The 27835-nt window shown below is 36.2% G+C and overlaps 1 protein-coding gene across 3 annotated transcripts in view; it reads right to left on the reverse strand.

Annotated features, from left to right (window-relative positions):
• Positions 1 to 446: 446 nt before the first annotated feature.
• The window catches only part of CARMIL1 (capping protein regulator and myosin 1 linker 1), a 138156-nt gene continuing 110767 nt past the window's right edge, over positions 447 to 27835 (reverse strand). For 2 of the 3 annotated variants that reach the window (XM_058176833.1, XM_058176835.1), the window contains 8 exons: positions 18256 to 18322; positions 17878 to 18074; positions 17226 to 17332; positions 12287 to 12716; positions 8982 to 9070; positions 7694 to 7950; positions 5719 to 5859; positions 447 to 1485 (listed from right to left, as the gene is read on the reverse strand). In XM_058176833.1, coding sequence (XP_058032816.1) covers positions 1349 to 1485; positions 5719 to 5859; positions 7694 to 7950; positions 8982 to 9070; positions 12287 to 12716; positions 17226 to 17332; positions 17878 to 18074; positions 18256 to 18322 — 1425 coding nt within the window. In that variant the 3' untranslated portion in view covers positions 447 to 1348. The remainder of the gene's footprint in view (positions 1486 to 5718; positions 5860 to 7693; positions 7951 to 8981; positions 9071 to 12286; positions 12717 to 17225; positions 17333 to 17877; positions 18075 to 18255; positions 18323 to 27835) is intronic. The other variant, XM_058176834.1, reaches the window with a different exon arrangement.

Genomic DNA, 27835 nt, shown 5'->3' on the forward strand with positions numbered 1-27835 from the left:
TCCAGCAATGGTTTATTATTTCTTACTCCCTTTTCCATGCTTTATATTACATTATTTATCCTGGAAAGGAAAAACAGGATGGACATGATGAAGATGAAGACAGGCAAAAACCTTAAGAGAAACTATTCAATTGGACTCTTCTTCCATCCTAACTATCAAACTGTTACTACCAATTACAAGTATTAGTTAAATAAACAAATTAATTGATCACGATATACTTTAGCTCTGGAGAATAACATTCAAAATATGTCTTCCTTAATCTGATGTCCTCCAGATGCATTAGACTTTGACTCCTATAGTCCCTAGTTAAAGGTCTTGCTGACTGTCATGGAAAGCAAAGTTCAACATATCTAAAGACACCAGACCAACACATGTGGCCTCATTATTGTAATGCAATGGCAACACGAGGAAATATCTTTTAAAAAATAGAAATTCCTACGTCATTTGTAAAATCATTTTTATTGGTACAAATATACATTATGAATAAAATTCCTTCTGCCCATATTGTAAGCAAATGCATGTAAAATATTGAAAAAAGTAAAGAATTGCTTTTACAGACAAGGAACTACTATTCGTTTTGAAGTACGTGATAAAAGTAGAGAGGATGCAGACAGATCCCAAAGTGACCTCTACAAAATACCGATATTGATAAAATATCCATTGCCTTCATTTCAATCAACATACATTTACTTATGGATATGGAAGCATAGCAAAGTGTTAGTAATTGTTTTTCTACTTTTGTGCTTTTGAACAGTACACAAAATGTAAATGATTGTGTTCTTAAATAGAAAGTTACAACAAATATGGATAAAGTCTCCCAAGGAGGATGTAAAAATCATATCCAAGCATCTAATATATATTATTTATACAAATTCTTTTTATTAGTGTGCTCTGTTGATATAATTACAATGTGCAATTGCATTCAGCAAGAATATATTTATAAAGTAAGTTGCGTGCAAGTTTGACAAATTTACATTCAGCAGTCCAATACTTTTCCTGCTGCACAGTAATGGGTTAGTATAAGAAAATGACCAATCTATTTGCTTTGAGTTTTTTCAACCACAAAGCTCTAATGCAAGGCATTGTGTTTGTAGCTGCTTCAGAAAATTCAAGTAGAAGACATGGAATAGTTGCTGGCTTTAGCAAAGGCATGATAGAGAAGATCTGGAAATAGTCAGGGGAAAAAAGAACCAAATTCTTTTTAAATCTGATCACCAGTGCAAATATTGACCTTTGAGAAGATTCTTTGTAAAAAATCGAAAGGAAAAGCTAATGGGAAAAGGGGTCAGTAATAGTTGGACTCCATTATCACAAAAGAATCTGCATTGTTAAGCCCAAAACCAACCAATTAAATAAAAATAAAGTCTTTATCTGGCTCTTCTCCAGAGTCACTGGACTTGCTTCCTTGCTGGCCATTTTTCCTTAAAGGTCTTTGCTTCTGTTCCTGGGATTCAGAAGTCTGATGCCCTGGGCTTTTCTTTGGACCTGTATTGTGAGACAGAAGGCTTTGTTAAGTAAACTGAAATCTTCTCCAAAAATTATCCCTGCAAAAAACAAAACATAGTTCTATTTTTCTATAATATCATCCAGCTGTTCTGGAACTAGAGACCTGAAGAACAGCACACTCTGGCTTGTAAGAGGAGGCAGAATGTGTGTTTGCAGCTCTCTGTACCTTGCTTTTCTCTTCTCTGCCAGAAAAATATTCTGATCCTAAAACGTTCCCCTTTTACACTGGTCAAGTGACAACAACAATCCCAAATTGCCACAGGTTACTTTCAAGCAATAGAGCTGCAGGATGATGATATATAGTTTGCATTAAAAAAAATGTGCATTGTATATAAATGCCAGCCTATTGCTTAAAATGTCTTTCTGGCCCAAAGCATTACTTCACTCCTTCCCATTTCCTCTCCATTCCCAGTTTCTCTTATATTTTCAAGATTGTGAGCCTGAGCATGTCTCTCTTCTTTATTGATGTGACCCACTTTGAGAGACAATACTTGTCTTAAAATGGATAAAAATACAGTTAATGAATAAGAAGCTTAAAAACATGCCCTGCATTGTGTATATTGTTCATAAAAGAGGAAAAAAAATCTGTAGAATAGAGGGCAATGGCACTCAGATGCTATAGTATTAGCTAAATCACTATATGGAATTACAATCCATCAATCAAAATAAAGTTAAAGCTATTTTGGCTCATGCATGCTCATGGTTATGAAAGACATAAGTACTAATGTGCAGATAAACAAAAGTTGTCAGAGGGATGACAAATAAAGTAGTCCACATGAAAATTCTTAAAACCAACTTCAGTTTTTAATACTAAAATAAATATATATTCAAAGAATTTTCATAAATAGCAGTAAGACATATTTGGCACAAGGCACAGGAAGTTTTAAATTATCTAAGAAAAAAAAACTCCGGACTTTCTCACAATTAGCTTATGAATTAGCTAAATTGACATGAAGCTGCTATAGCTTTACATATACAATTCCTATACAAAGTTAAATAGACTAAAACTGCAATCCTCTTTTACCACTTACAGAATAAAATTAATTATATTTTGTATATATATATGTAAGTATGTGTAAGTATAAGCCAAGATAGTCAATCACTGTCATTTACACCGCCCTGAGTCCTGAGTCCTGAGTCCTTCGGGAGAAGGGCGGTATAAAAATCAAATAAAATAAATAAAATAATAAATAAATAAATTTAGAGCAAATTATTATCAGTTGTTACTTTAAAAATATAGAAAGAAATTATATAAGAATTAGCAATCTTTCCATAATATAATAAATGAAACAGCTCATGTGCTTTAAACTCTAATGAATGAGACACATTTTCAACAGATCACACAAGGAATTCTTCCATATTTGGCAGCAGAAACATCTGCTTATTTTGCATTCAGCGTCCACCAAAAATAGAATTCTGCTCTATTCATTAATAAATCAGAACTTATTCACTGAAAACCAAATGAAAGATTAAAGAGACATTAGGAGAAAGAAAGTGTGAAAAATTATGCTTCTTCAAAAACTTGAAGAATCAAAATTTAAAGTTTGTCTGATGAAGTAAAATGCACAGCAATTAGTATTATAAAGCTCATTCAAATTATCAGCACATCCAACAATTTTTGTCGTTCATCAAGACTGCTATCCTGGAGGACATGCAGAAATCCTACATACACACACTGTATATATGCATATATGTACTGTTGTGATCCGCCAGCAGCCTACGGAGCTGGCAATGGAGTCGGACAGTGATGAGGCTGAGGTGAGGCCAGGCCCATTGGAAAGTGAGGTGCGGACTCCAGAGCCTCTAGAAACTGATAGTAGTGAGGCAGAGGAACAGGAGGAGCCTGTTCCTAATGCATGCATGAGAAGAGCTGCCAGAAGGCAAGAGCAGCTCAAGCAAAAAGGACAACTCGGGAGTTGGGCCAAGAGATGATTGGCCCCTCCCATAAGGCTTAAAACAGACCAGCAATGGTGTTTGGGCTTTTTTTTTTTTTTTTTGTTTACATTTATACCCCGCCCTTCTCCGAAGACTCAGGGCGGCTTACAGTGTATAAGGCAATAGTCTCATTCTATTTGTATATTTTTTACAAAGTCAACTTATTGCCCCCCCAACAATCTGGGTCCTCATTTTACCTACCTTATAAAGGATGGAAGGCTGAGTCAACCTTGGGCCGGGCTCGAACCTGCAGTAATTGCAGGCTGCTGTGTTCTTAATAACAGGCTGTTCTTAATAACAGGCCTTACCAGCCTGCGCCATTCACCGGCCCTTTGCTGAAAAACAACATTGGTAGCTTTGTCTTCTTCGTTTACGTCTTGCATTTATTTTTGTGACTTCTGAATGTTTGCCAGGAAAGGCCTTTGGCAATTTGACTAATTGGACCAAGGTTTGCGATAGGACTGAGGAATTTGTGTTGGGAGGAATCTGCTTTAATTTGAGTTGAACTATGCTGGGAATGAAGTAATTCTCAGCTGTTCGAATAAAGTTTGTTTGTTTTTTCACGGACTGAGTTTCCTACTACCTACTTCGGTCTGGGTCACAACATACACATATATACGTATGTGTGTATATATACATTCACACACACACATATAATAATTATTAAATTTTATTATCATTATACGTATATACACATTATACCCATAAAACAAAATTCACATAACACCCAAAGACCTGGCCCAACATACATAACAATCCCCAAACACCCCACACCCACCACAAATTCCCCGCCCCAAACCACCCAACAGACCTAAGTAATGTTGTCCAACAACTCACTGATGGTGGCCCTTTAATTCATTATTGAGTGCAATTATAGCTCTGGGATTAAACTATTCAGAAAATGTGTGGTCAGAGTTTTAATTGTTCTGTATCTTCTGCCAGAAGGCAACAGTCCAAATTCACACACACACACACACACACACACACACACACACACACGTAGGGATGTGGTGGCTCAGTGGCTAAGACGCTGAGCTTGTCGATCGAAAGGTCGGCAGTTCAGCGGTTCGAATTCCTAGTGCTGCGTAACGGGATGAGCTCCCATTACTTGTCCCAGCTTCTGCCAACCTAGCAGTTCAAAAGCACATAAAAAATGGAAGTAGAAAAATAGGGACCACCTTTGGTGGGAAGGTAACAGCATTCCGTGTGCCTTTGGTGCTTAATCATGCCGGCCATATGACCATGGAGACGTCTTCTGATAGTGCTGGCTCTTCGGCTTTGAAACGGAGATGAGCACCGCCCCCTAGAGTTGGGAACGACTAGCACATATGTGCGAGGAGAACCTTTACCTTATATATATTTGCTATTACATTATGTTGTGATGTATTATCATTTATTATGTTATACCAATTTTTGCTTTACTTTGTTTTGTTTTTTTAATAAAAAAGTATTTTCGATGTAATCCTTTTTATACAATGGCACAACAGACTGAAACTAATTTGTATGTTTAGCATTCTATTATAGGTTGTTAAGATGGTAGGTTTTACATGATAATTTCGGTTTTCTGGTTATACCTATGATAGTAGAACTGGAACATTTTATTTGACTGTGCAAGACAACGGCCAATGTTTCCAAAGATGATGGTTTTCCATTAATGTCTGTATTACATACAAGTGAGAGCAGCACTAAAATGCAGCAGCAAAATGGGGCTTCCAAATAATATTGTATGAAGAATTCTAGATATTATCTTTACAACTTATACTTTCCGATCTGATCACCGATCATGTTTTAAAACACGAGAACTTATTTAAGAAATGTTAGGCATCTGCTTTAGCCAGGAGGACTGTGCTGATTTTATTTAAGATTCTTTGTATAGGTTGCCTTCCTTTGATTTCCAACAAGTTCTTTTATGCCTAAAGATTTGGTTTCATTGGTTTAATGTATGATTTTTAAATTAAACCCTTCCTGCTACTACTTTAAATTGTTACAGCTTAATTGTTTTTTTTTAAAAAGTATGTTAAATGCAAAGATGTAATCTCACTGCTGCTTTGCTCTTGTGAATGAGAAACATATAAATGATAAAACTGAGCATGAAAGATGGGAGAAGTAAGAGGTATGAAGTTAAATGGAGGATATGTGCAAACATACCTTTTTCTCTGTGCCATCGATGTACACAAATACATGAATAACTAAGAACAAATGTTTGTTTTCCAGTAAGTTTGGATGTTAAACATTGTATCAGGAAAGGATACCAGGAAGATAAAATAACATTCCTACCTTCATGTGATAGAGATTTGAGAGCTGCCTGAGGGCTGCTTTGACTATCTTTTTCTTTATCAGAAGGGACTCTCTTCAAAACAGGGGGAAGTAGGGCAATTTTAGGGGAACCTGGACTGGACTGAGACTCTGGGGCATCATCTGTGGAAACATCAGAAAGATAAATCAGCTGAAAACTGCACAGCTATCAATGTGTTTCATGCATTCCGTGTATTGATTAAACATTGCGACAGTACAACAAATATAGGTAGTCCTCGACTTATGACCCCATTGACTTTGTCGTAAGGTCACAAAAGAGGATCACATGATTGCAGGACAATGCAATAGTCATATATAAGAGCCAGTTGCCATGTGTCTGAATCAGTGGTGAAATTCAATTTTTTTTACTACCGGTTCTGTGAGTGTGGCTTTGTGGGCGTAACATGGCTTGGTGGGTGTGGCAGGGGAAGGATACTGCAAAATCTCCATTCCCACCCCATTCTGGGGCCAGCCAGAGGTGGCATTTGCTGGTTCACTGAACTACTCAAAATTTCCACTACCGGTTCTCCGAACTGCTCAAAATTTCCACTACCAGTTCTCCAGAACCTGCCAGAACCTGCTGGATTTCACCCCTGGTCTGAATTCTGATCAAGTGACCAACTGTTATCCTTCTTTGTTCATGTCAGGGATGACATCTCTGATCACTTTTGCTGTCTCTTAGTATCTCAGGCAAAATTACTATGTTTCTCTGATCAATCCTATTTTTGATTAACTCAGATCCAGGTTTAGTAGGAAGTGACATCTTTTGAGAAGCCTAATACAACCAAAAATGTTCCTGCAAATAATAGAAGCAATTAAGTAGACAATAACTATTTATATCCACTATGCCTAAGGCTTCCCTTTCTAAATACATGATGTGGCAACTGAAAGTTCATTGCATTTAATGAATATCTGGAACACTGAATCAGATGAAACATTTTTTATAAAGTGTATAAACCCCAGTCTAAAAGGTACACATACGAGCAACAGCAATGCAATATCAATGCAATCATGAATCTAGTACAGATTTTGAATCAAAGAAGAATAAAGAAAAATAATAAGAATGTAAAAAAAAAACGTTATCAAAGAGATGGCAAAGGGGGGGGGGGAAAAGGAAAGTTTAAAAGAAGATACTAAAGAAGTGGTTTCTGATCTCCTTGACAGGGATTATAGACACTAAAACAGTTGGGCTTTAGCTTTTTAAAAGCCACAAGAGTAAAAATGACCTTCTTTGGGAAAGGATCCTTGGAACTAAATTGATCCAAAGGAAGAAAACCTCAAGAGAATTTTTCTTGCATGGCTTCTTCTCATAACACTTCCTGGTAGGTGGGGATCTTCAACAGGCAATCTTTTTCTTTGTTTGAACTAGGTGGGCAGAATATACCTGGGAAAGAAAATCTCATGGGCATCTAAATCCTGAACCCTCTAGGTTAGGGGTCTCCAACCTTGGCAACTTTAAGACTTGTAGACTTCAACTCTCAGAATTAATTCTGGGGGTTGGAGTCCACAAGTTTTAAAGTTGCCAAGGTTGGAGACCCCTGCTCTAGGCTTTGAAATTAGCACCTTACATTCCACTCAGAAACATATTCATGCAATTTGATCTCAACTGTTAAAAGCTTATAATAATTCAAATTAAGCTTTAAAAAGGTTCAAAACCCATGCCAATATTTTAATAATTGGCAATTAAGGGAAATAGAGAAGGGAAAAGTTGGAATCTCGGGGACAGTTAAAAGGTAGTGCTAAATCCATTCCTAATTAGCATACAAAGTACATCAGTATTAAGTCTTTTATACTTTACCACTGAAATCCAGTTTCCAGCATGAAAAAGATTAGTTAAAACTGAATAATATGCTGCCCCTGTTTCCCCTTTCCAAAAGTATAAAAGTATCTCTCAAGGATTTTAATTATTAACTTTCTATACAATTTTAAAATTGATGCAATGTTAAAATAATCTCACCTGTCCGAGAGGCAGACCGTGGCTTCTGAGGAACTGTTGGCCGTCCTGTTAGGGTGGGCTTTATTGACTGCAGTGGAGGTTTTGGACTGGAAGGGGCGCTAGAAGAACTTTTTGTCCTGGCTCCAATTTCTATCTTTGGTTCAGCTTTTGAATTTTTTTCTGTCGAGACGGTGACGGAATCTTCCCTATTGTGAGCAAACTGATTCTCTGGAGAAGACTGATGAAGTTTCGTTACTGAAACAAAACGAACCAGCGAACTAAGATAGAGGTCAAGGGCATTGTCAGTTTTAATATAAAAAGTTTCCACCCTCCATAACAGTAGAGAAAAACAGCGTATGGAGGAGGGCCAATTGTAACTAAAAGTAAATGTTACTAACTTTGTCTGAACTGCCCTTTGTTTTTATCAGTTATAATAATGCTACTTTGACCAACAATTCTAATGAAGCATCCAATAAGTCCCCCAATTTTTATAATAATTGTTGGATGAGAAGCATGCTGACAGTGTGAGTGCTAGACCTATATTTCACTATATGATTTTTTTTTTGGTAATTGGCTTGGTGCCATTAAAAAAGCTTTGGTCAACTCAAGAGGACACAGGAATGTATCTTTTAGAAAGACTAGGATAATCTTATACACATATTCTGTGTACCTGGAAGAGAATCAGTATTATATGCTATTGAAAAGTTTGTCAAAAACTTGATAAAAAGTTGGCATGCAATTTGCAGGATACTGTTAAATATTTCCTATCTGAAAATAGTTTCGCAAATCCTAATATGACCTACAAATCTAAGACATATTTTTTGGGACATTTTAATAGACCTATAGTTTCCTTTATTATAGCTATTTTAAGATGTTAAGTAAATCAGATTAATGAAAGAATATTCAATATTTTCTTTTGCTTTCACATTTGTGAGCATGGATAAATGGTGTACTAAAAATTGTATAAATCACTTTCCCAATCTGTTGAGGAGTTGGTCATGGGAGGAAAGAAAGGCAAGTATTTTAGAAATGGAAATCATCCACTGGCAATAACCTATGGCCAAAATGTGACTTAAATTTCGCAACAAGTTTGGCAAATTTAGGTCACATCAAATGGACACAGTGATTTAAATGAGATGTAGTATAATTACAATCATGTGTTTTAGATTTAATAACGTGTATGCCTGCAATCTCCTGCACATTCTGTGCCTTGACATTCATTCAGAATGACTAAATAAGATTTAATATATGAACAATAGGAAATGTAAAGGTATTGATGCACTTTTATTTTACTAGCCTAAAAGAATACAGAATATTCTGGAGTAACTCACCAGCTCCATCCTGTCGTTCTGAATTCAGTGAAAGATCTACTGAATCTCTAACATCATTCACGAATTTCTTTAAAACAAATAAATAAACAAGACACATGAAAATTAGTATGTCTTCTTTCTAAACTGCAGATTGCAAATTCAACAAGAATTTGGAATTACATGTCTCAAAACACGGAATTGTATTAAATTAAAATGATGTAAATAGTGCTCCCTGGTACTACCTTTGAAGTAGGTTTAGAATTCCTGTTGGGACTGAATATTCAGATTGCTATCTGAAGTTATACGATACGCTGATATATACATCGAACATACACTGAAGCTCTACTATACATACATACATACATACATACATACATTATATATATATAATGTTAAATTAGTTAAATTAGTTGGTAGTTTATTTCTGGTTTTATTTTGTTGTTTCATACACTGAAGCTCTACTATACATAGTATAGTACTCTACTATATATATATGTTGATATTTAAAAAGTTAAATTAGTTGGTAGTTTATTTCTGGTTTTATTTTGTTGTTTGTAACATTAAATGGTCTAAAAGCTTGGAAGAAATTGTCTTAAGTTAGGATCACTTAAATGCTCCATAAACCTATTTTCCACTTAAATCTATTTCTTGTTTCCATCTTCTGATAAAGTAATGATGGGAGATTCCTCTCTACACACATATGGTTCTGATGCCAATTCAACTATCTTTCCGATTACAGGGGAAATGCGTCTGTTCCAATTAGAAGAGAATAAATGTAGCTCAGGGTTTAACTGTGGAGTTCTTGGTGCTCTGAGCTTGGTTGTTTTCTTGCAGATGTTTCATTACTCAAGTAGGTAACATCATCAATGCTCGGGAATTTGGAGTTGCTCACTTCTTTATAGACACTAGCTTGCCCAGTGAATTTTGGTGGGGGTGCGGCTTTCTCTTTGAGAGCCCCTCGATTAGGGCATTGTTTACTCTCTGATTTTTGTCTGGTGTTAATCTCTGTTTATCACAGATAATGTTTCTAAACAAACAACCAAGTTCAAACAGCACTAAGGACTCCAAAGCTGTTTGTTTTCCTGAACTGTTTAGAAGCATTTCTTAACTGTCTTTTGCAAGTTTATTGTTTTACTTAATAATAATCACTTAATGTTTTGCTTCATAAGTATTACCACGAGTTTATTGCTTTCTGTTGAGCTATTAGTAGTGATTGATTTAAAGCTACCTTGAGGTAGCTATGGCTAAGCAACATAAATATTAATCCACTTTTCCATATTTTTTATGAGAAAGTACCCTTTGTAGGAAAATACTGATAAACTTTTGTTCAGATGTTTTTCTTCATGAAGTTTACCAAAATAATTAAACCACCTGCATGATAATATCATACTGTAATCCTAATAGTATATTTAAAATCTCCCTTTTAAGGAGTTTTGATTGGACTGAAGTATGTTGCAAAGTGATTTTAAAAATGCCTCTATGAAGGTTTATGAAATCTTTTGTCTCCTTTAGATCATTATTTTCTGTATGAACAATTTTATATGGCTTTAGCAGCTCTTCTAAACAGTATACCATACAGCAGGCATCCTCAAACGCCTGCCTGCGGCCCGGATGTAGCCCGCGGCCCGTGGAGTGGTTAAGCCCCGCCACACATCCCACCCCTCGCCCCTCTCCTCCCAGCCATTTCCTGCATAGCTGGCTTTTCCTGGTTGATGTGGGCCCTGGGGAGGCCTTCTCCAGCCTTCGCCCTTATCTTCCACTGTCCAGCAGCACTTCCCACTTCTGCTCATTTCAATGATTCAATGCTCACCACACACTGCTGTCGCAAAGGTAAGAGCCTGCGAGTGGGGAGGCTAAAGGAGGCAAAAAAAACAGACGACCACGGCCCGTTTTTGGCTCCAAAACAAGCTGTTTTTGCCTGGTTTTGGCCTGCCGAATACTTCTGGAGGTGGGGTGGGGAAGGGAAAGGAGGGGAAAAAAGGGTGAAAACGGCCCGTTTTTCACCTCCCCCACCTCCAGAAGATAGAGAAGAAGATAGACAAAGGGAGAGAGAGAAAGAGAGAGGGAGAGACAGACAGAAAGAGGGGAAAAGAAAGAGAGAGGGAGAGAGAGAGAAGGAGAGAGAGAAAGAGAAAGAAAGACATATTTCTCAAGCTCCTTGGGACTGAGAATTGCTGCAAAACTGAGTTTCCCGAAGTGGACCACTAGACTCCTAAACAACTGAAAAAATGATCTAGTAAAAAGAAAAAGACAACCAAAAGAGCAACATGCAAACAAAAGCAAATAAAACACCCCCAGGAGCAAAACAAATTAAAGTTTAACTTGTGTGAATTGTTCAATGGACTGTTAAATTGGCCACGCCCACCTAGCCACATGACCTAGTCAAGCCCACTTAGCCACACCCACACAGCCAAACCAGCCCCCCAACAGTCTGAGGAACCGTGAATTGGCCCCGTTTAAAAAATTTGAGGACCCCTGCCACACAGTATCTAACTGCTGTACTGACACAAGAGCCCTAGGTTTATATGATACTGATAATTCATAGGATCCCTAGTTCAAAATTATTTGGCAAGATATTGTTTTAAAAGCTCTGCTCTAGCCTGAAACAACCCCTACAATATTCTATCCTAAATGCAATAATACTAACTAGTAATAAATAAAGACAAGCATAAATGGTTTATGCTGAAAGCTGTATGGACTGAAAAGAACATTCACATAAAATATTGCAAAGTAGAATATGTATATATACATAATTATCTAGGCTTATAACATGTATTAGGTTGACTCTCTATTGGTAGACAGTACTTAATTTTAATCCTTTGATGTGCTAATTAATCTATTCTACATAGCCTCATTTGCATGCCATTTGTTTCTGGGGTTAGTATTTAGTTCATCAAACACTAGATGGAGCAAGATCTCTACTATATATTTGCTCAGATGGCTTGTTAATTCCACATTCATTTATCTGCAACACTTAATGCCAGTTCACATATCCAATTCAGAGCAAATCTTCACATACACAACGTTCAGCACTTGCCATCTTTTGTCTACGGAGCATCATCTGTAAGCACAGTAACACTGCATTAGGTTACGTGTCAAGTAGTAAATTCTTATGGTTTTTTATCTACATGGATTTGAATTTAAAGCATATTCTACCACAGTTTTTGATGGAGGAAAAACTCAAATCGTTGGTATAAAATGGCTCAAGATGACCCTTTAATGTTGGCCATTTTATTGTAAGTAATGTTACAACAGGAATCATCTTCTCACGAGAAAGTCATATTAAAATGAAAATATTCCTAACCTTCTGTGCTGATGCTGCTCTCCGTTCCTGCTTGGCTTTCATTTCTGCAAGAAGGCCACTACCCATCACTTGCACCCCGTATCTACGTCCCCCTTGAGGACTGCCTTTGCCATCACCCTTTTCAAGCTTTGAAGCATCCTCCAGAGGAACCTCTTCTGTTGAATCTGGCGTTTTTAAGTCCTCAGTTTTTTCAGCTGTGCCATTTTGTTCGGCTGACTTCATATCCTTTTTTGCAGTGTCCACGGTTGGGCCTTTGACAATACCTCTGGGAGACGAATATTCTTCAGCCATTAACACAGTTGAAGGACGCTCAGATTTGGATCTAGGCTTGATTAAATTAAGAAAGCCACTTTTCCGAGAATCTCTTTTTTTCTTTTCATCAGCTACTTCACCAGAATCACTGCTGTCTGAGCCTTTTGTAAAGGACTTCCTAATATACAAAAAACAAACAAACAAACATGTAAGGAAATAAAGATTTTATTGGAATGAACCTCAGCAAACTATGAATCCTTAAATTCTCCTTCCACATCTCTCATTTAGCATACTAAGTGGAGACTGAAAGCTTTTCTGTTTTAACTAAATGAAGTATATCTTTTATTGTGTTAATTAATTTTAATTATTCAAAAAACTAACTTCATATCTTAGTTTCTCCTGCAGGTTCAATAATTAAGCCACATTCAGGATTAACTACGTGATCCTAGAAACTGCATTTTGTTGCCTAGAAACATTTCCTTTCACTGTGATTCCAGGATATTGAATGATTGGGAGAAACTTTGACAAGTATGATGAAATGAGAAATTATTTCAAGAGTATGCAGATCCAAAGGAGGGCAGAGAAGCAGGACTCCTATGACTCCTATGTCTCCTATGTTAACCAACCATCTGCTTTTTGCTTTCACTCAGCTTTTACTCAGAGTCTTCAAGCAAGACGAACTGTTTTGCAGTAAATCATTGTAAGGAATACAACTTTACCCACTTTCCCTCCCTTTTTTTAGTGTACCATATCTGATGTCAAGGACCGTTACACTATTGATCTTTTAAGCTGACTTGGAAGATTTACTGGCTAAGGGGGGGGGCTCCTTTTAGCAGACAAAAGAAATGACCTAGACATATGGTTTAGATTCTTCACACCTTTAGTCCTAGAGCAGATTTTGAACTTTAACTTTGAAATGATTTAGCTTAAAGAGTTACCCATCAAGACAAATATACTAATAATTGATATGCTGCTTAGCATATCAAACAGCCACCATAAAGACTTCTTCAGACAGCTGTTTAATGTCCTTCTCTCCTGCCCTTCAATTGCTAGTAAAATAAGTGGACATAAATTATGCTACCCACATTTTATTGCGCTCAGTAAAGTTTCACATTATGGATTTGCAATTCCTTGATCCTCCTCACCCAGGGTCATTTAACAGTGGGGAAAAAAGATCCACAAGTTGTTCTCTTGCTTTATCTTTCAGAGTAATAGCTTTTTAAAATTTCAGGCCTTATTTTTAAATATTTATTTATTGATCTTTAAATCTTCTGTACAACGTGGAAGATTGAGAGATTGCAGCTCAAAATCCCCCATTTTCTCCTTTCTCTCTATTTTTAAAAGAAAAATGGATTGTGAGCCCTAAGTAATACCAATATTATGGGCTGGCAGAAGGAAAAAGCACTCTTTGTGGCTTCAGCACTGGGAAAAAGCTGTTGCTATTTTTAAAAGAATAGTATATTTCTACTTCACGTTATGAGCATCTTCAGTTTTTCAGAAAGAAAAACATGGAAATCAAATTCTTGATGTCAAATTATCTGTTTTTCTGATTATTGAGCAACACTCAAGACCCAAATCATCCTTGCGAATTGTTAGAGGAGCAAAGATGCATACATTCAGGGTGCTGATTCTCCAAGATGAACCTGAAGAGGATTCTAGAAGTTCTACCACCTTCTCTCTCTCTGTCTCTCTCTTTTTTTTAATCAATGCCCATTCTGTGAATCACAGGCTGGTCCAATCTTTTTACAGATGCCTCTGTAAAATATGTAAAATAAAATATAAAATGAAATATATGACTCTGATCTCTCTTTGTCCGCCTTATTTTGTATTGATGTACCGGCAGAATGCAAGCAAGCAACAATTCTGCCTAACATTACTAAATGGCTGATCCAGACTTTTGGGCCTAACAAGCAGATCTCTCCTTGCACAAATTCTGATTAATTCGAATGAGTTCTGATGGGCTTTTGCAGCTACAAGCCAATGGCTTTATTCAGTCAGATTCTTTAGGGCATGGGTTTGAAATAATCCAACTGAATAAAACAATTGTTAAAACTACCCTCACCTCAGGCAATAAAATAATTTTCCTATGGTATTTTAGGTGGTCTTGATCTACTGCCATTTGCCATGAAGCCAAGTTGATCAGGCAGAGAGCCTCTTCTTCCCACCTTTCCACATTAATGTTTGTGTATCTGTGCTTATGTCTTATGTACTTTACTTATTTTATAATTTTCCCAACATCTCCGCCTTCCCAGCTATCAACTAACCAGCCACATCCTAAGAGCAGCAGCAAAGTAGCAATGACCCCACCCAGCAAATTCCATTGGATTATCAATCTACTCATTAAAACAAACAAACAAGGAAACAGAAGGTTCCATTCCCTAAGCAACTGAATAGGGGGCTATCCCTGTAGCCATTGCAAATGGCCAATTAGAGCTGGGCAAATTCCTAACCTTGGCCACAGGGATGAAATGCTCCCGGTTTGGACCAGATCAGCTGATCCAGTAGCAATGGCGGATGGTTTGGAGAACCGGTAGCAAAAATCTCTGGCCCCCCAATTGCCCGGTCGCCCGCTTTCTGCTTCTTTCTGGCTGGCTCACTTTTCCCGCCCGAGTGGTAGGAATAGATTGTAAAAAAATGCTTTTAAAAGTAAAAAAAAAAGGCTCTGATGATCACAGCTGAGTCACACGATCGTCAGAGCCTTTTTTTTATTTTTAAAAGGAATTTTTTACAACCTAGTAGGCTGGATAGGTTGTAAAAAAATGCTTTTAAAAGTAAAAAAAAGGATTGCGCGGCACAGCTGATCACCCCCCCTCCACATGCTGTTCTACTTACCCCATGCCTCGTTTTGGCATGCACTGTGCACGCACACACTTTGCATTTAGTGCGTGATGCACACTGTGCGTGAACAGCACGCATTTGGTATGCAATGCACATGCGCAGCCAGCAAACTGGTAGTAAACTGGTTCAGATTTCACCACTACTTGGCCACATCATCACAATACTGTCATTGAGATGCTTTAAATAAGGGCTGTCAAACTCCCAGCCCGCGGGCAAGATGGGTCACGTGCTGGCCACGCCCATGCCTGGTTTAGCAAAGGGGGAAAAACTCCCAATAAGTCACATGATGTCGCCATGACAACATGAGTTTGATAGCCCGGCTTTAGGTTATCCACATGGTAAATTTTGTGTTTGGAGAAGGAAGAAATTATCACACTGGGAGAGCTAAATATGACTTTAGTCTGCTTCTGGAGCAAAGGACACACTCATTAAAATGTTACTGAATCTTCTTTATAGTTCAGTGAATAGGAGATGAGGATGAATCCTAAGATTTGTCATTATTTCTTGGTATGAATGTTTTTTTTTAATTTCAATGTTAAAGTATTTAAAAAAATTTAGGATGCAATGACTATTGGCTAAAATCTAATTTTGTAATTGACTTTTTAGCATGTCTTGCCCTCAAAGTTTTTTTTTTAATAACAAGTCAGAAGAAAATTTGATTAGACCAAAAGTGACATTAACAACTTACAATTGATGTTTCTTCAGGGTTTTTGAATCACTAGCAATTTGCCATATAGCACATTGATTCTGCACTTAACTTCCTTGATTTTTGCCATCTGTTTGCAATTTAATGGTTATTCAGACTTGCTTAATTACTAAGACATCCTATTTTTTCAGTACCAGTGGTGTTTGTTTTTTTTAGAAGTGAATGTCAAGCACATAAAGTGGCCTCTGAAATAACTACAATTTAGTTCACTTGTTAAATTCTTTAGGTTACTTCTTGCATATGTTGCATAAATTCAATTCCCTATACATACAGATTATAAATAAAAATGCAAATTATATGATCAGTAGAGTAAAATGTATGTACAATTCATACTTAGATACGAAAATCATACAACCAAGCAAAATCATATTCAGTTTCGTACAAAAAAGAATGTAATGCCATGTCACAACACAAAACATAGAGGCACAAAGAATACACTGAATGCAGCTGAATAAATAACATCTTCCTCCTCACACACCCTAATATTTGCATTAGTTCAGTGCTGTTTGGCACAATTCTTATTTCTTAGCTTGCAGTTTCTCAGTTTCTCCTTTATCCTTCAATCTCTTTAACTTTATTACATTATCTTACTGAATCAACCAGATGCTACTTATCAGATCCTGATAAATTTATGTAGGCTACCATAGCCGAAATGAAATATTATTGAAGAAAAATGGTTTACAGAAGGGAGTACTGAAAAATTCCAAAATTATGGACAGACAAATTGGTTTTAAAAATTGATCTTAACTGATACTATTAATTTTTAAAGATTAGCAATTATATCAGCTGCCATCTACAGGTAATCCTTCTTTAGCAACTGCCTCCTGCAGCGGCTGATCACACTTACAAAAGTGATGAAAAAATAACTTCACAACCAATCCTCACATTTACGACCTTCAGGTCTGTAAAGCAAAGGAAGTTGAAGTAAAATCATAAGTACAGTCACAGTTTCACTTTGCAACCACTTTAACAACTAAGTTGCTAAACAAGAAGTACCTGTATTACTTTACCACTAGCAATAATTGCTATCATTTTCTAGTTAAAACAAATAAATTAAAAACAAATATATACATAAAATGCTCTTTTTAATATTGTACATCAACTTCTATGTGCATTTAAATTAAGAATATATAGATAGCTTACTTGGAATCCATTTTTGTCACTTTCTTGGTGAAAAATTCATCAACACCTTCATCTACTCTTCCCATCATTCCATTTTGTTCTCCCTCTTGAAGGGTTGCAGGACTCACCTGATAAAATGTACAACCTTAAGGATGTGCAGGAATTTGCTTGACGGACACTTGAATATAGACCAATCAAATTTTCAATTCCCAAATATATAAACCAATCTTTAATTTTCTACACCATCCACTTTCATTATGCAGTTATAAAATAAAAGACTAATCACAACATTATGTGAATGAAGGTCAACAATATTAAAAAAAATGTTATTAAGAGCCGAAAGTGCCAATATACAATATATATCAGCATTTTCATGCGGACATCTTCCAAGCTAATCTATGAAGAAATAAACCAATAAATTTTCATGAATTTTAAAAGTAAAAAGAAAAGAATACAAGCCAACTTCCCCCTTCACTGTACTTAAGCTAGAGCTTTTAAGTTATGCTACTGTTGATATGGTGATTAAAAACAGAACTGCCTATTATTTGCAGGCACACAATCTCTGAATGATGGCCTCTGAGGAAAGCTTTATGCGGATTATCAACTTGTTTAAGACACGAACATTCTTTACATACATATGGAGCAAAATTTCTTCAGTAACAGATTAACTCACGGCAGATTGTGTAGGCTGTTGTTTTTTATTCCTTTTAGGCCTAAGTTTAGTAAAATGCTCTAGCTTTTTTCCTTCCTCCGAAGGTAGTTCTGAAATGAGCCCAGAAGTCCGTTTGTCAAACCTCCCAGAATGGAATGGTGGGTCCTCTATATGAATAGGAACTTCTTCTAATGCTTTATCGAGGTCAAACTCCATCTCTAAAGAAAAAAGTTTAAAACATATTAGGGTTATATTTCTCTTTCCAGTCATAGCTTTTTTTTATAAAGACTCAAGCCAAGCTCAAGACTGCTCTGATATTTTTCATTTTCCCAGTTTGGCTCACAGTGAGAGTTTTATAAATCATTGAGAAAAAGCATCACTCTAAAAAAATAAGCTTACCAAAAGCCCTGGATACAGGCCTTAACATTCGACTGTGGATACTCTTCCTTTTAGATTTGGGAGTCATCTATAGATAAAATGGAAGAATAACATAATTGCCTTTTGGGAAATAAGTAGTAATAGTTAAATTAGCTATAGTACTGCAATGATCAAAACAGCTATGAAAGATGGAGCAAAATAGCATTTGGATCACAAGTCAAGAGGTTAAATAACTGTCAGTAATCAATATTTATACTGATTGTAGAATTGGAAATACTCCAAGCTTGACGTTAAAACTGCAAAGTGAAAATGCAACGTTCTATTTTGTTTATTAATGTGTCTGAAAAATGAACATTACATAAGTCCTACATCTCTACTGGATCTTTTTAAAGAATGAACAAAATCTTATATAGCACCCTTATTTTTTAAAAAAGCAGAAATGTTAGGCTGAACATTCGGGTTACCATTCAGCGATGTTTTTGTTTCTTGGTATCATACCTCAAAAATATTCAATAACTAAAGTCACATTTCTGAGATGTTAAAATGCGACATAATCTCCATCGTAAGTATTATTTTGAGAAAATGTCAAAATCCGGGTCTTCTGAAAAGAAATAGCAAATTGAGGATGGCTCCACTAAAAGCTAAAATAGGAGTGGACAACCGTGGCACAATGAAGAGCCAGTGAGTAGAGCAGCCCTTTGTAAATTCCTTTCCAGACAAGGAGAGAAGCTGAGATTACCCAAAAGCTCTCCGTACAATTGTTCTTCTCAAGGTCTTTAGGTGTTTTCTAATTTTGAAGAGTGGGATACATAAAGACCTCATAGTTTCCCCTCAAAGTATTATTTGAGGCTACTATGGTAAAGATGAAAGAAATGAAAAGAAAAGAAATGAAATGAAAAGAAAAGAAATGAAAGAAATGACTTGTAAGCAGTATACATTTGAGATATAATTTTAGCGAACTACATTTGCAAAATTTAAGAGCAATATTTAAAAAAATACTATACATAGTTTGAGGGTATTAATTTATTTATTCAAACAAATATTTACATTCATTTTTATTTCTGACAGTGAGGCATGCATCCTTCCTTTTCCCAGACCAACGAAAACCCAAATACAAAACTTAAAAAGTACATGGTGAGATAGACTTGGAAGAATAAGTAATAAAAATAATTTAGAAACCAACTTCAGCAGGCCAGTTATTACTAAGACTTTGGCAATCATTTAAATTGTTGCCCATAATTGGTCTTTTAACTGTTTTGGTCACAGAGGCAACTAATTTTTCTGGCAAATTTAGCTGTTTTTGGGCCTCACTTCTGTAATTCTTCCCTCCAATACATGGAATAAAAAATTATCTGAATCATAACAGTACAATGTTATGCACTTCTCCTAACCATAGCTGATGATCTAAAGGGAGGACAGAGAAACATATCGCATATAATATTACAAGACAGGGATACAATTCACTAAACTGGAGAAATACAGAGGTAACTTAGCAAAGAACAGCCAGTTTTAAGAAAGAAAGCTAACCATAATCTTTAGAGTGATAACTGTAATTTTTACTTTGAGCAAAATAAAAATTAAAGTAGACATTAATTAATTCTAGTTCAAGACTTCGAATGTCTTCTTTATCCTGCTGAATCAAATGCACCAAGGGTAGTCAGCTTGTGAGTGTAGAGTTTCAGGAATATCCATGGAGGTTTCTCATTCAATGGCTGCCAGTTTTCAGTAAGTAAACAGAAATTACTAAATGTAGTGATATGGTGAGAAAGGATTGGGGTTTTTTTCTTTTTCTTTTCTTTTATTTCTTTTCTTTTATTTATAAATTTTATTTATAAATTTTACAACTATGTAATCCCTTATTTTTACTGGACAGATGCCCTTCCTGATGCCTATGCGAAGTTCACAGCAGATATTTTCTCTCTGCACCCTGATAGAAAAGCATATGTCACTGCCTAGGATTGAATTCTCAACCTTCTGAATGGGAAATGAGAGCCTTCACCTCCAGCTCTAGGCCACCACGCCATTCAAGAAAATGTTGGTAATAAAAGTGAAAATAGTAATAGGTAAGTAGTAGGCAGAATTAAGAAAATGTACTTCTTGGATCACTTTCTATTTTACCAAACTCTTTTCCACTTGCATACTCTCCTCATACTACCATAAAACTCACTTGTGAGCCTTGCCCTCTATCCATCCCAATTCATGATATACACTTTAGCGTAGAAAATGAATATATGTAGTAAAATGACGTTACAATAAATGGAAAACAATGATTAGAAATAGTAAAGCATGCATATGTTATTTATTTCTTTGATCATTGTAAGTTTCCTTATCTATAGTTCTACAAAATCTGTATCTTGGTCATGGCTTTCTAATGAGCTACAAAGCTTCAGATATTGTGAGTTTTCACCGAGAAGAGTCAATCTGATTACCTACATTATCATTTAGGTCATCAGTCCTCAACCTTTCCAGTTTGGTGGCTTGACGGGGAGAGGGGATGGTTCTGTGTGAGTGGCAGTGTGTGAGCTTACGCGCGCAGCTCCATTTGCTCAAGCTCATATAAATGGAGTTGCATGCAAACCCCCACCATTCATGCAAGTGGAGCTAGGCACACACACACATGCTCACCTGCCACTTGTGTGGCCCAGTTCCAAATGGGAGGCAGCCTGGTAGTGGGCCGCGGCCCGGAGGTTGGGGACCCCTAATCTAGGTAAATCAATCTGATTACCTAACTTGTCATCTCCTAAAATATCTGCATAGGAGAAATGCATTTTTAATATTCATTTACTGATTTAATATAGAAATCAGAGGCAGAAAGAGGAAAAGCAATCAGGAAAAAGGAAACAAGAAAAACAATATGTTGAGAATCATATAGCCAAATATCGAAACACATCATTAAGTCTGGATCACAAGAAATAATATTGATAATCTTTTCCATTATGTTATTACAGTGTAAACTTAGAACAGAGAGAAAATATAAACTGATAAATCAAGATTATAGAGTGGGTTTTACTGACTTTCAAATACTGAGAAGTAATGGTCTTTATCTAGTTCATATGAAAAAGGAACACATATCAATACTGTAACACTGGGGTTACACTGCCTTTCTGACATTAAAAAAATGTTATGTTCCCATCCTGCTTGATAAATTCATAAGTCTTTCTATGGCGATACATTTATGGATTTGGGAATATATAAATAGTAAAATTCTCACATTAATTGCATATTAATTTTTGTAACAGCATGATAATGGTGGATATCAACCCAAACCAGAACAATAGAACAAACCTATACGATATGAGTAAATGTTGCTAGAATATGTTGAAAGTGTTGGCAATTATTCTCACTATATTCCAATATAGTGAGAATAATTGCCAACACTTTCAACATATTCCTTGGACATCCCTAAAATGTGAAAAATCATTTTTGCAGCATTTATCATTTCCTATAATTCAATGGATTTTTAACCACGTATTTGTTATAATTTATCTGGGTTTATTCAGAGAAATTTATCTGAAATAAAAAAGTTTGATATTTATACATCGAAGAGTGAAAAAATGATCTTTGAAACAGATATTTAAAACAATTAAAATTATTACAAATGTCTCAACTGGTGTACAATATGATTAAATAGATAATTGGACTGAGCATCTATACGTCAGGATGATTGTCAATATTTATGCATCAAGATTTAACAAATCAGACAATGGCTTGCACAGTCAGGGAAAGTTTACTAGCCTTTAAAATCATAGTTATAAAAGCCTCACTGATGGAACACGGAAAAATCTCACTTAGAAAAGCATAATTATAGACTTTCAATAGTACTGGACAAAGAATCCAGTATGTCTTTTATTATTCAATGAGATAATGAGATACCATACTAAGTAGACAGCTTGATCATCTGTAAACAGCATATAAACATAAACAGCATATAAGCTTATTCAAGGAAATTGAATACCTTCTTTTTGGTGATATTTGACATTAATATATAGTTCAGAGTATATTTAAAAATAATTTATTGTGCCAAAATCATTGTAAGTTTTACTTTGGGTATCTTAAATAGCCAAGATATTTTTTACACTATTGTAATTATTTCTGTTGTGAGGTTAATAATTTTAATCAGATCTTTTAATTGCTCCCAATTTGTTTTATACAATTCAGTAAATATTCTATTGAAAATGTATAAAGAGAAGTTACTTCCAGTTTAGTTTTATATAATTCTGATGTAGGTTATCGTGCATATCTATGCAAAAGTTCAGACAAAACTTAATTCCACACTTTATAACTTTTTACTTTTTCTTATACAGGTAGTCCTTGACTTGTGACCACAATGGAGCCCAAATTTTTTGTTGTTAAGTGAGGCATTTGTTAAGTGAGTTTTGCCCCATTTTACGACCTTTTTTGCCACAGTTGTTAAGTGAATCATTGCAATTGATAAAGTGAGTAAATCTGGCTTCCCCATTGACTTTGCTTGACAAAAAGGTCAGAATGGGTGGTCACTGAATCTTGGGACTCATAACTATGAACCAGTTGCCAACCATCTGAATTGTCGTGTCCCACTTCTCCTCTGACGGCCGGGTCGGGGAAGTCCGTATCAAGCGTGACTGCAAAGCCTCTGCAGCTTTGCCAAAGTCCTATCAGAGTCCTCAGGGCAGGCAGGAGACCAGGATGTGACTTCAGCAATCCAAGTTAGACTTTGCCTGACTCAGAGAATGCCAGAAAGCAGATCCTTTATATCGGCCATGGGGTGTGGCTCCATGACTCAGCACTTATCCAGGCCTGCCCCTCCCTTCCTTTTGCTGACGTCACCTCTCTATTCTCCGGAAGCGAGGATCTCTCCAGCCTCCAGCTGTTGGTAATCTTAGTTCATGACTGGCTTCACATTCTTCAGGCTCAGATGCTGTGAGGGAGGGGTCTAGTTGCTCCGTTTGTCTGGGCATGGTGCCAGGACTGGGGGCTGGAGGCACGTCAGGCCATTTGTCTTGCTCGGCCTATCCGGGCATGGTGCCAGGGCTGGGGGCTGGAGGCATGCCAGGACATTCTCCTGTACTATCAGCGTCCGGCAGGAGATAAGAGGGGCCCGGCTGCGGCGGGGGGAGCGAGCGAGGCACAACATGAATTTTGATCACATGATCCTGGGGATGCTGCAAGGGTCATAACTGAAAAACGGTCATATGTTACTTTTTCAGTGCTGTTGTAACTTTGAATGGTCACTAATTGAACTGTTGTAAGTTGAGGAAGTTACAGTTGTAGTTTTAAAACAATATATATGTATGCCTCAAAAGAGTGCCAAACAATAAATCTGCAGAATCTCTTTCTCTCTCCTTCCCTTCTCCCTCACTGCACTCTTCCAGACAGCTCTGTTGTTGTTTCCTGGGGTCTACAGGAACCACCGTCCCAGCTTAGGAATTACAGCTCCGAGTGTGTTCCTACCACCACTGAGACCATTTTGGCCTTTACTTACTGTATTTTTTGGCATATAAGACACACTTCCCCCCCCCCAAAAGAGAGTGAAAATTTGGGTGCGTCTTATACACCAAATGTAGCCCCGCCCACCCCCACCCTTTGGCTTCTGCCTCCCAGCAATTTGTCTCCTTGTAGCAAATAGCAAGTTTCAGTTTCAGCACAGCCTGATTAGCACAAGCAGCTGATTGTCGGTTGGATTGGCCTCCTGAGGATCAGCTGTTTCAGACTGCAGGGATTGCTATTGCCTATTGCTGCCCCGTTTTCTGGCCATTCTGATCCCCACCACCCAGAACGGATGAAAAATGTAGGTGGAAAATGGGGCACATGGAGGCCCATTTTCATTTGGCACTGCTGCATCTATTACTATAGCTTTTGGTCTTCCCTATTACCATGAAGTCTCTTTGACTGGCCAGTACCTGCCTGTCCTTGTATGTTCTCTTTTCCTCTAAATTAATATGTATGCTTGCCACAATTTCCAGGAATTAGATTTATGTAGAACTAGCCAACCTGTGCAACACTGGGTCATCACTTCAGGGATATTTCTTTACTTAAACAGAGAAATGCAATGAACAAGCAAACAAAAAAGCAGTGGGACCATGAGTGACTTCCAACTTTCTGCCAGCTTCATTATTGAGGAGCATCAGAAATCTTTCTTTCCCTTCCCAGCAGACGGGCAAGTAGGGGCTTATGGGTGGGAAGTTGGATTGCAAGATTGGCTGGGAAACTGTCACAAAATATTGAAAATAAAGATCATGTGCCTGCTGCAGCAGCCCAGCAGCAACCAGAAGCACATAAGTGGCCACAACTTTCCCAAATTTCACTTCTTCAGGAGCCATGATTAAGGACTTTGGCTACATGCTGTAAATTAGCTCAGTTGAAGTACCTTGGTTCAAAAATTGTTGTCTTTTGAGGCAATGTTTTATCCAGTTAAAGGTCATGACGAGAGTCTTAATAATATATAGATCTGATCCACAATCAAGATAAAAGATTTTACAAATATTTATGAAATGTATTTTCATAGGATTTAGTAGTAATTAATGAGTGCTGTACATATATTAAAATACTAAATCATACACATGATCACTTTGTCCCCTGCAGAATGCTTAAAAACAATGCATAGTAGTTATAGACACTAGGAAGAACAAATTAGAGTACAAGAAATACAGTATACAAATCTAGGTCTTCGTAAATTGCAAAAAAGAAACTACAGTATTATGGATAGAAAATCTGAGGTCAGAATGCTGAAGGATTTTACTAGCACACATTTTTAAATAAACCAATCTTAATAACATTTTCTGGGATACTAACTTGAAGTTATGTTTTAAAATAAATCAGATTCTAATAAAATGTGTGTCATATAATAAATGCACACATATTTTTTAAAATAATATTCTGAAGAGCAATGCCAGTCTCTATGAATTTTTGAACAAATGCAACTAGGCAAACTGTTACGGCTTTTTACTTTATAATTACTACATCAAACTAAAATATGTTAAAGTGAATTAATATTAAAACGTTTTATGAAGAGAAAAAGTAAAACAATATATGAGGAATAAGTGCAAAACAGACAAACACTGAAAACAAAAGTTTTCAGCTATCATGACTTATTTCAGTGAAAAAAGAAGCAAGTTCTTCTTTTTCCAAGTAATGTTCTACGGTATTTCTAAATAAAATAATTTACTTATATTTATCAAAATAAATATTTCTCTGTTATGGACTCTTATAAACAAACTGTAATTTACATTTTAAAATACAGAGTGTCAGTTTTGGTTTTAGGGAACGTCTTATATGCCACTGCTTAGCATAATTAGAGCTGAAGTTACTGCAGAACAATGAAATACAGTACACCCTCTGTTTCTGCTGCCTCTTGTGCCCAGTTCCAGGAGCCTTTCAAAGTTGCTGAATGGATTTTCATTCTGGTCAGATCCAATCGGTTTTTCTTTCCTCTCTTCCAAAGAGCAAATATAGCATGCCAAGCACAAATAATTCTATGTAACTGGAAGCACATGACCATACAGTGAAAGGATTCTTTAAAACTTTTATTTCATTAAACGGATATGAATAGTAATAAAACTTAATCTATATTAAACAGTTTAAATATGTGAATATTTTGCTTGGTTGTAGACTTCTGCCTTGTGAAATATGTTTTAAATTCACTACACATCAAGCTAGCTAAAACTTCCTGTAAAACTGAACTTGGTTCCAAATAGCTGCTTCTTTCTCCCTGTAATGGCACAGTGTATGTTCCCAAGAGTTTTGTAAGACAGCTGAAAAGCAAATGGAGCAAGAAAGAAAAGTAGGCTAGAAACAGCAGAACTTAAAAAAAAAAATACTTACACTTGTACAGCAGAGAGTCTCCATGCAGCCAAAAGAGAAAGATAAAAGAATATGAATGGACAGCAGAAAAGCAGAATCAGTTTTAGAGGAGAGAAGGAGGGGGCAAGCTGTGCCGAAACTTGGCAAATAAAAAATATAAAAGCAGAGCTATGCAAAAATGAGAGATAAACTTTTTGTGTTAAGAAAAAACAAACAAGCACAGCCATAGCTTTACATCAGATGTACTCTATATAGGCATGAAACCAAAAAAACAAACAAACTCCATCCAGATTAATTCTTTGAAGTGTCCAATTGAACTGTATAGGTGAGCAGAAGTGGAAAGATTAAATGAAGATCTTTCCTATAGGATTTCACAGTACTTGCAGGGGAATATAAAGTTTTTTCATGTAGAATTTCACAACTCTTTGCAAAACTTTGAAAATCTTAATTTTTAGTGGGATGAATGCATGTGACGGACAATATTAGAATTTGGTAATAGTCAAGGGTTTTACTAAAGCTCTCAAATCACACAACTCCAATAGCTTTTATTCACCTATGTTTTATCTACCATTCAGACACATTCAAGAATGTAAAAAGATTTTGTAATAAAGTATACATTGAGTGCTTGTCCGATCAATTCTGGTCAAGTCTGTCTTTTGCTAAAGTGCAATATGCAAGTTTCACATACTTTTACTTTGATCTTGAGCAGAAAATAAAGAAACTCCAAATTATTTTTCAATCTCCCTGGGGATTAGTCTAGAATTATACTATGTTCATATAAATTGAGGGGGAAATGCAAAGTAGACACAGGAACTAATCAATTACTTTTTGTCATGTCTCCAATGAGAAAAATTTTCATACATAAATTTGCTTCAATTAGATTTTTTTTTTTAAATCTAAACAGGGGCCAGATCATTTGCTAGAAAAAAATGTAAGAGGGACAAGACATCCTTTCTAGAACTTTCAAACCTATAAATACCATTTTGAACCGAATGGCTCCAAATCTGTTCCTCTAAACTTTCTAAATGACCCCATTAATGGGATTGCAATGCTTGCAAATTTCATTTCATTCTATAAATAAAAGGATAATTCTTATTTTAAACATTCAAAACGAGTCAATAGAAGTCTAAAATAAAGCAAACTTAGATAGATAGAAGCAAACATGTAATTTATAAGAAATATTCTTAAATCGGTCCCTGAACTCAAATTTTAATGACAAGAATGTACTATACAGTAATGAGAATAATTACTTACAAAGAATATGAACATTCTTGAAACATACATAGGTTAGGGTACCCGGCTAGAAATCGGGAACCTGAGAGTTCTAGTCCTGTCTTAGGTATGAAAGCCAGCTGGGTGACTTTGGGCCGGTCACTCTTTCTCAACCCAACTCATCTAACAGGATTGTTGTGAGGAAAATAGGAGGAGAAAGGAGTATTAGCTATGTTCACCCCCTTCAGTTATTTATTAAAAAAAAAAATAAAGGCAGGACATAAATAAATAAGTCTACTTCTATTGTAAATCTCCTTGGTTCTAAAAATATTGTACAAATTGTCTTTCTTTTTAGCTCTTTGTATCTTTTAATTTTTACCTGTTTTATTCTTTCCTTTCTTTTGGCATTGTGGTGTCATTAAGATTTGATGTATGATTTCTATTTTAACCAAAACAAAACCTCACAAAAAAACAAACAACGCATCAAAAATACGGGCTAATTGCTGTTCAGAAATGTGGTATTAACCTATAAAGCCCAACATGACTTGGCTTATTGCTACTTTTAAGATAATCTCTTCTTACAGAATCTGCACATCTTATACAAACTCCT

This window comes from Ahaetulla prasina, chromosome 3 (genome assembly GCF_028640845.1).
Source record: "Ahaetulla prasina isolate Xishuangbanna chromosome 3, ASM2864084v1, whole genome shotgun sequence".
NCBI classification, from domain to species: domain Eukaryota; kingdom Metazoa; phylum Chordata; class Lepidosauria; order Squamata; family Colubridae; genus Ahaetulla; species Ahaetulla prasina.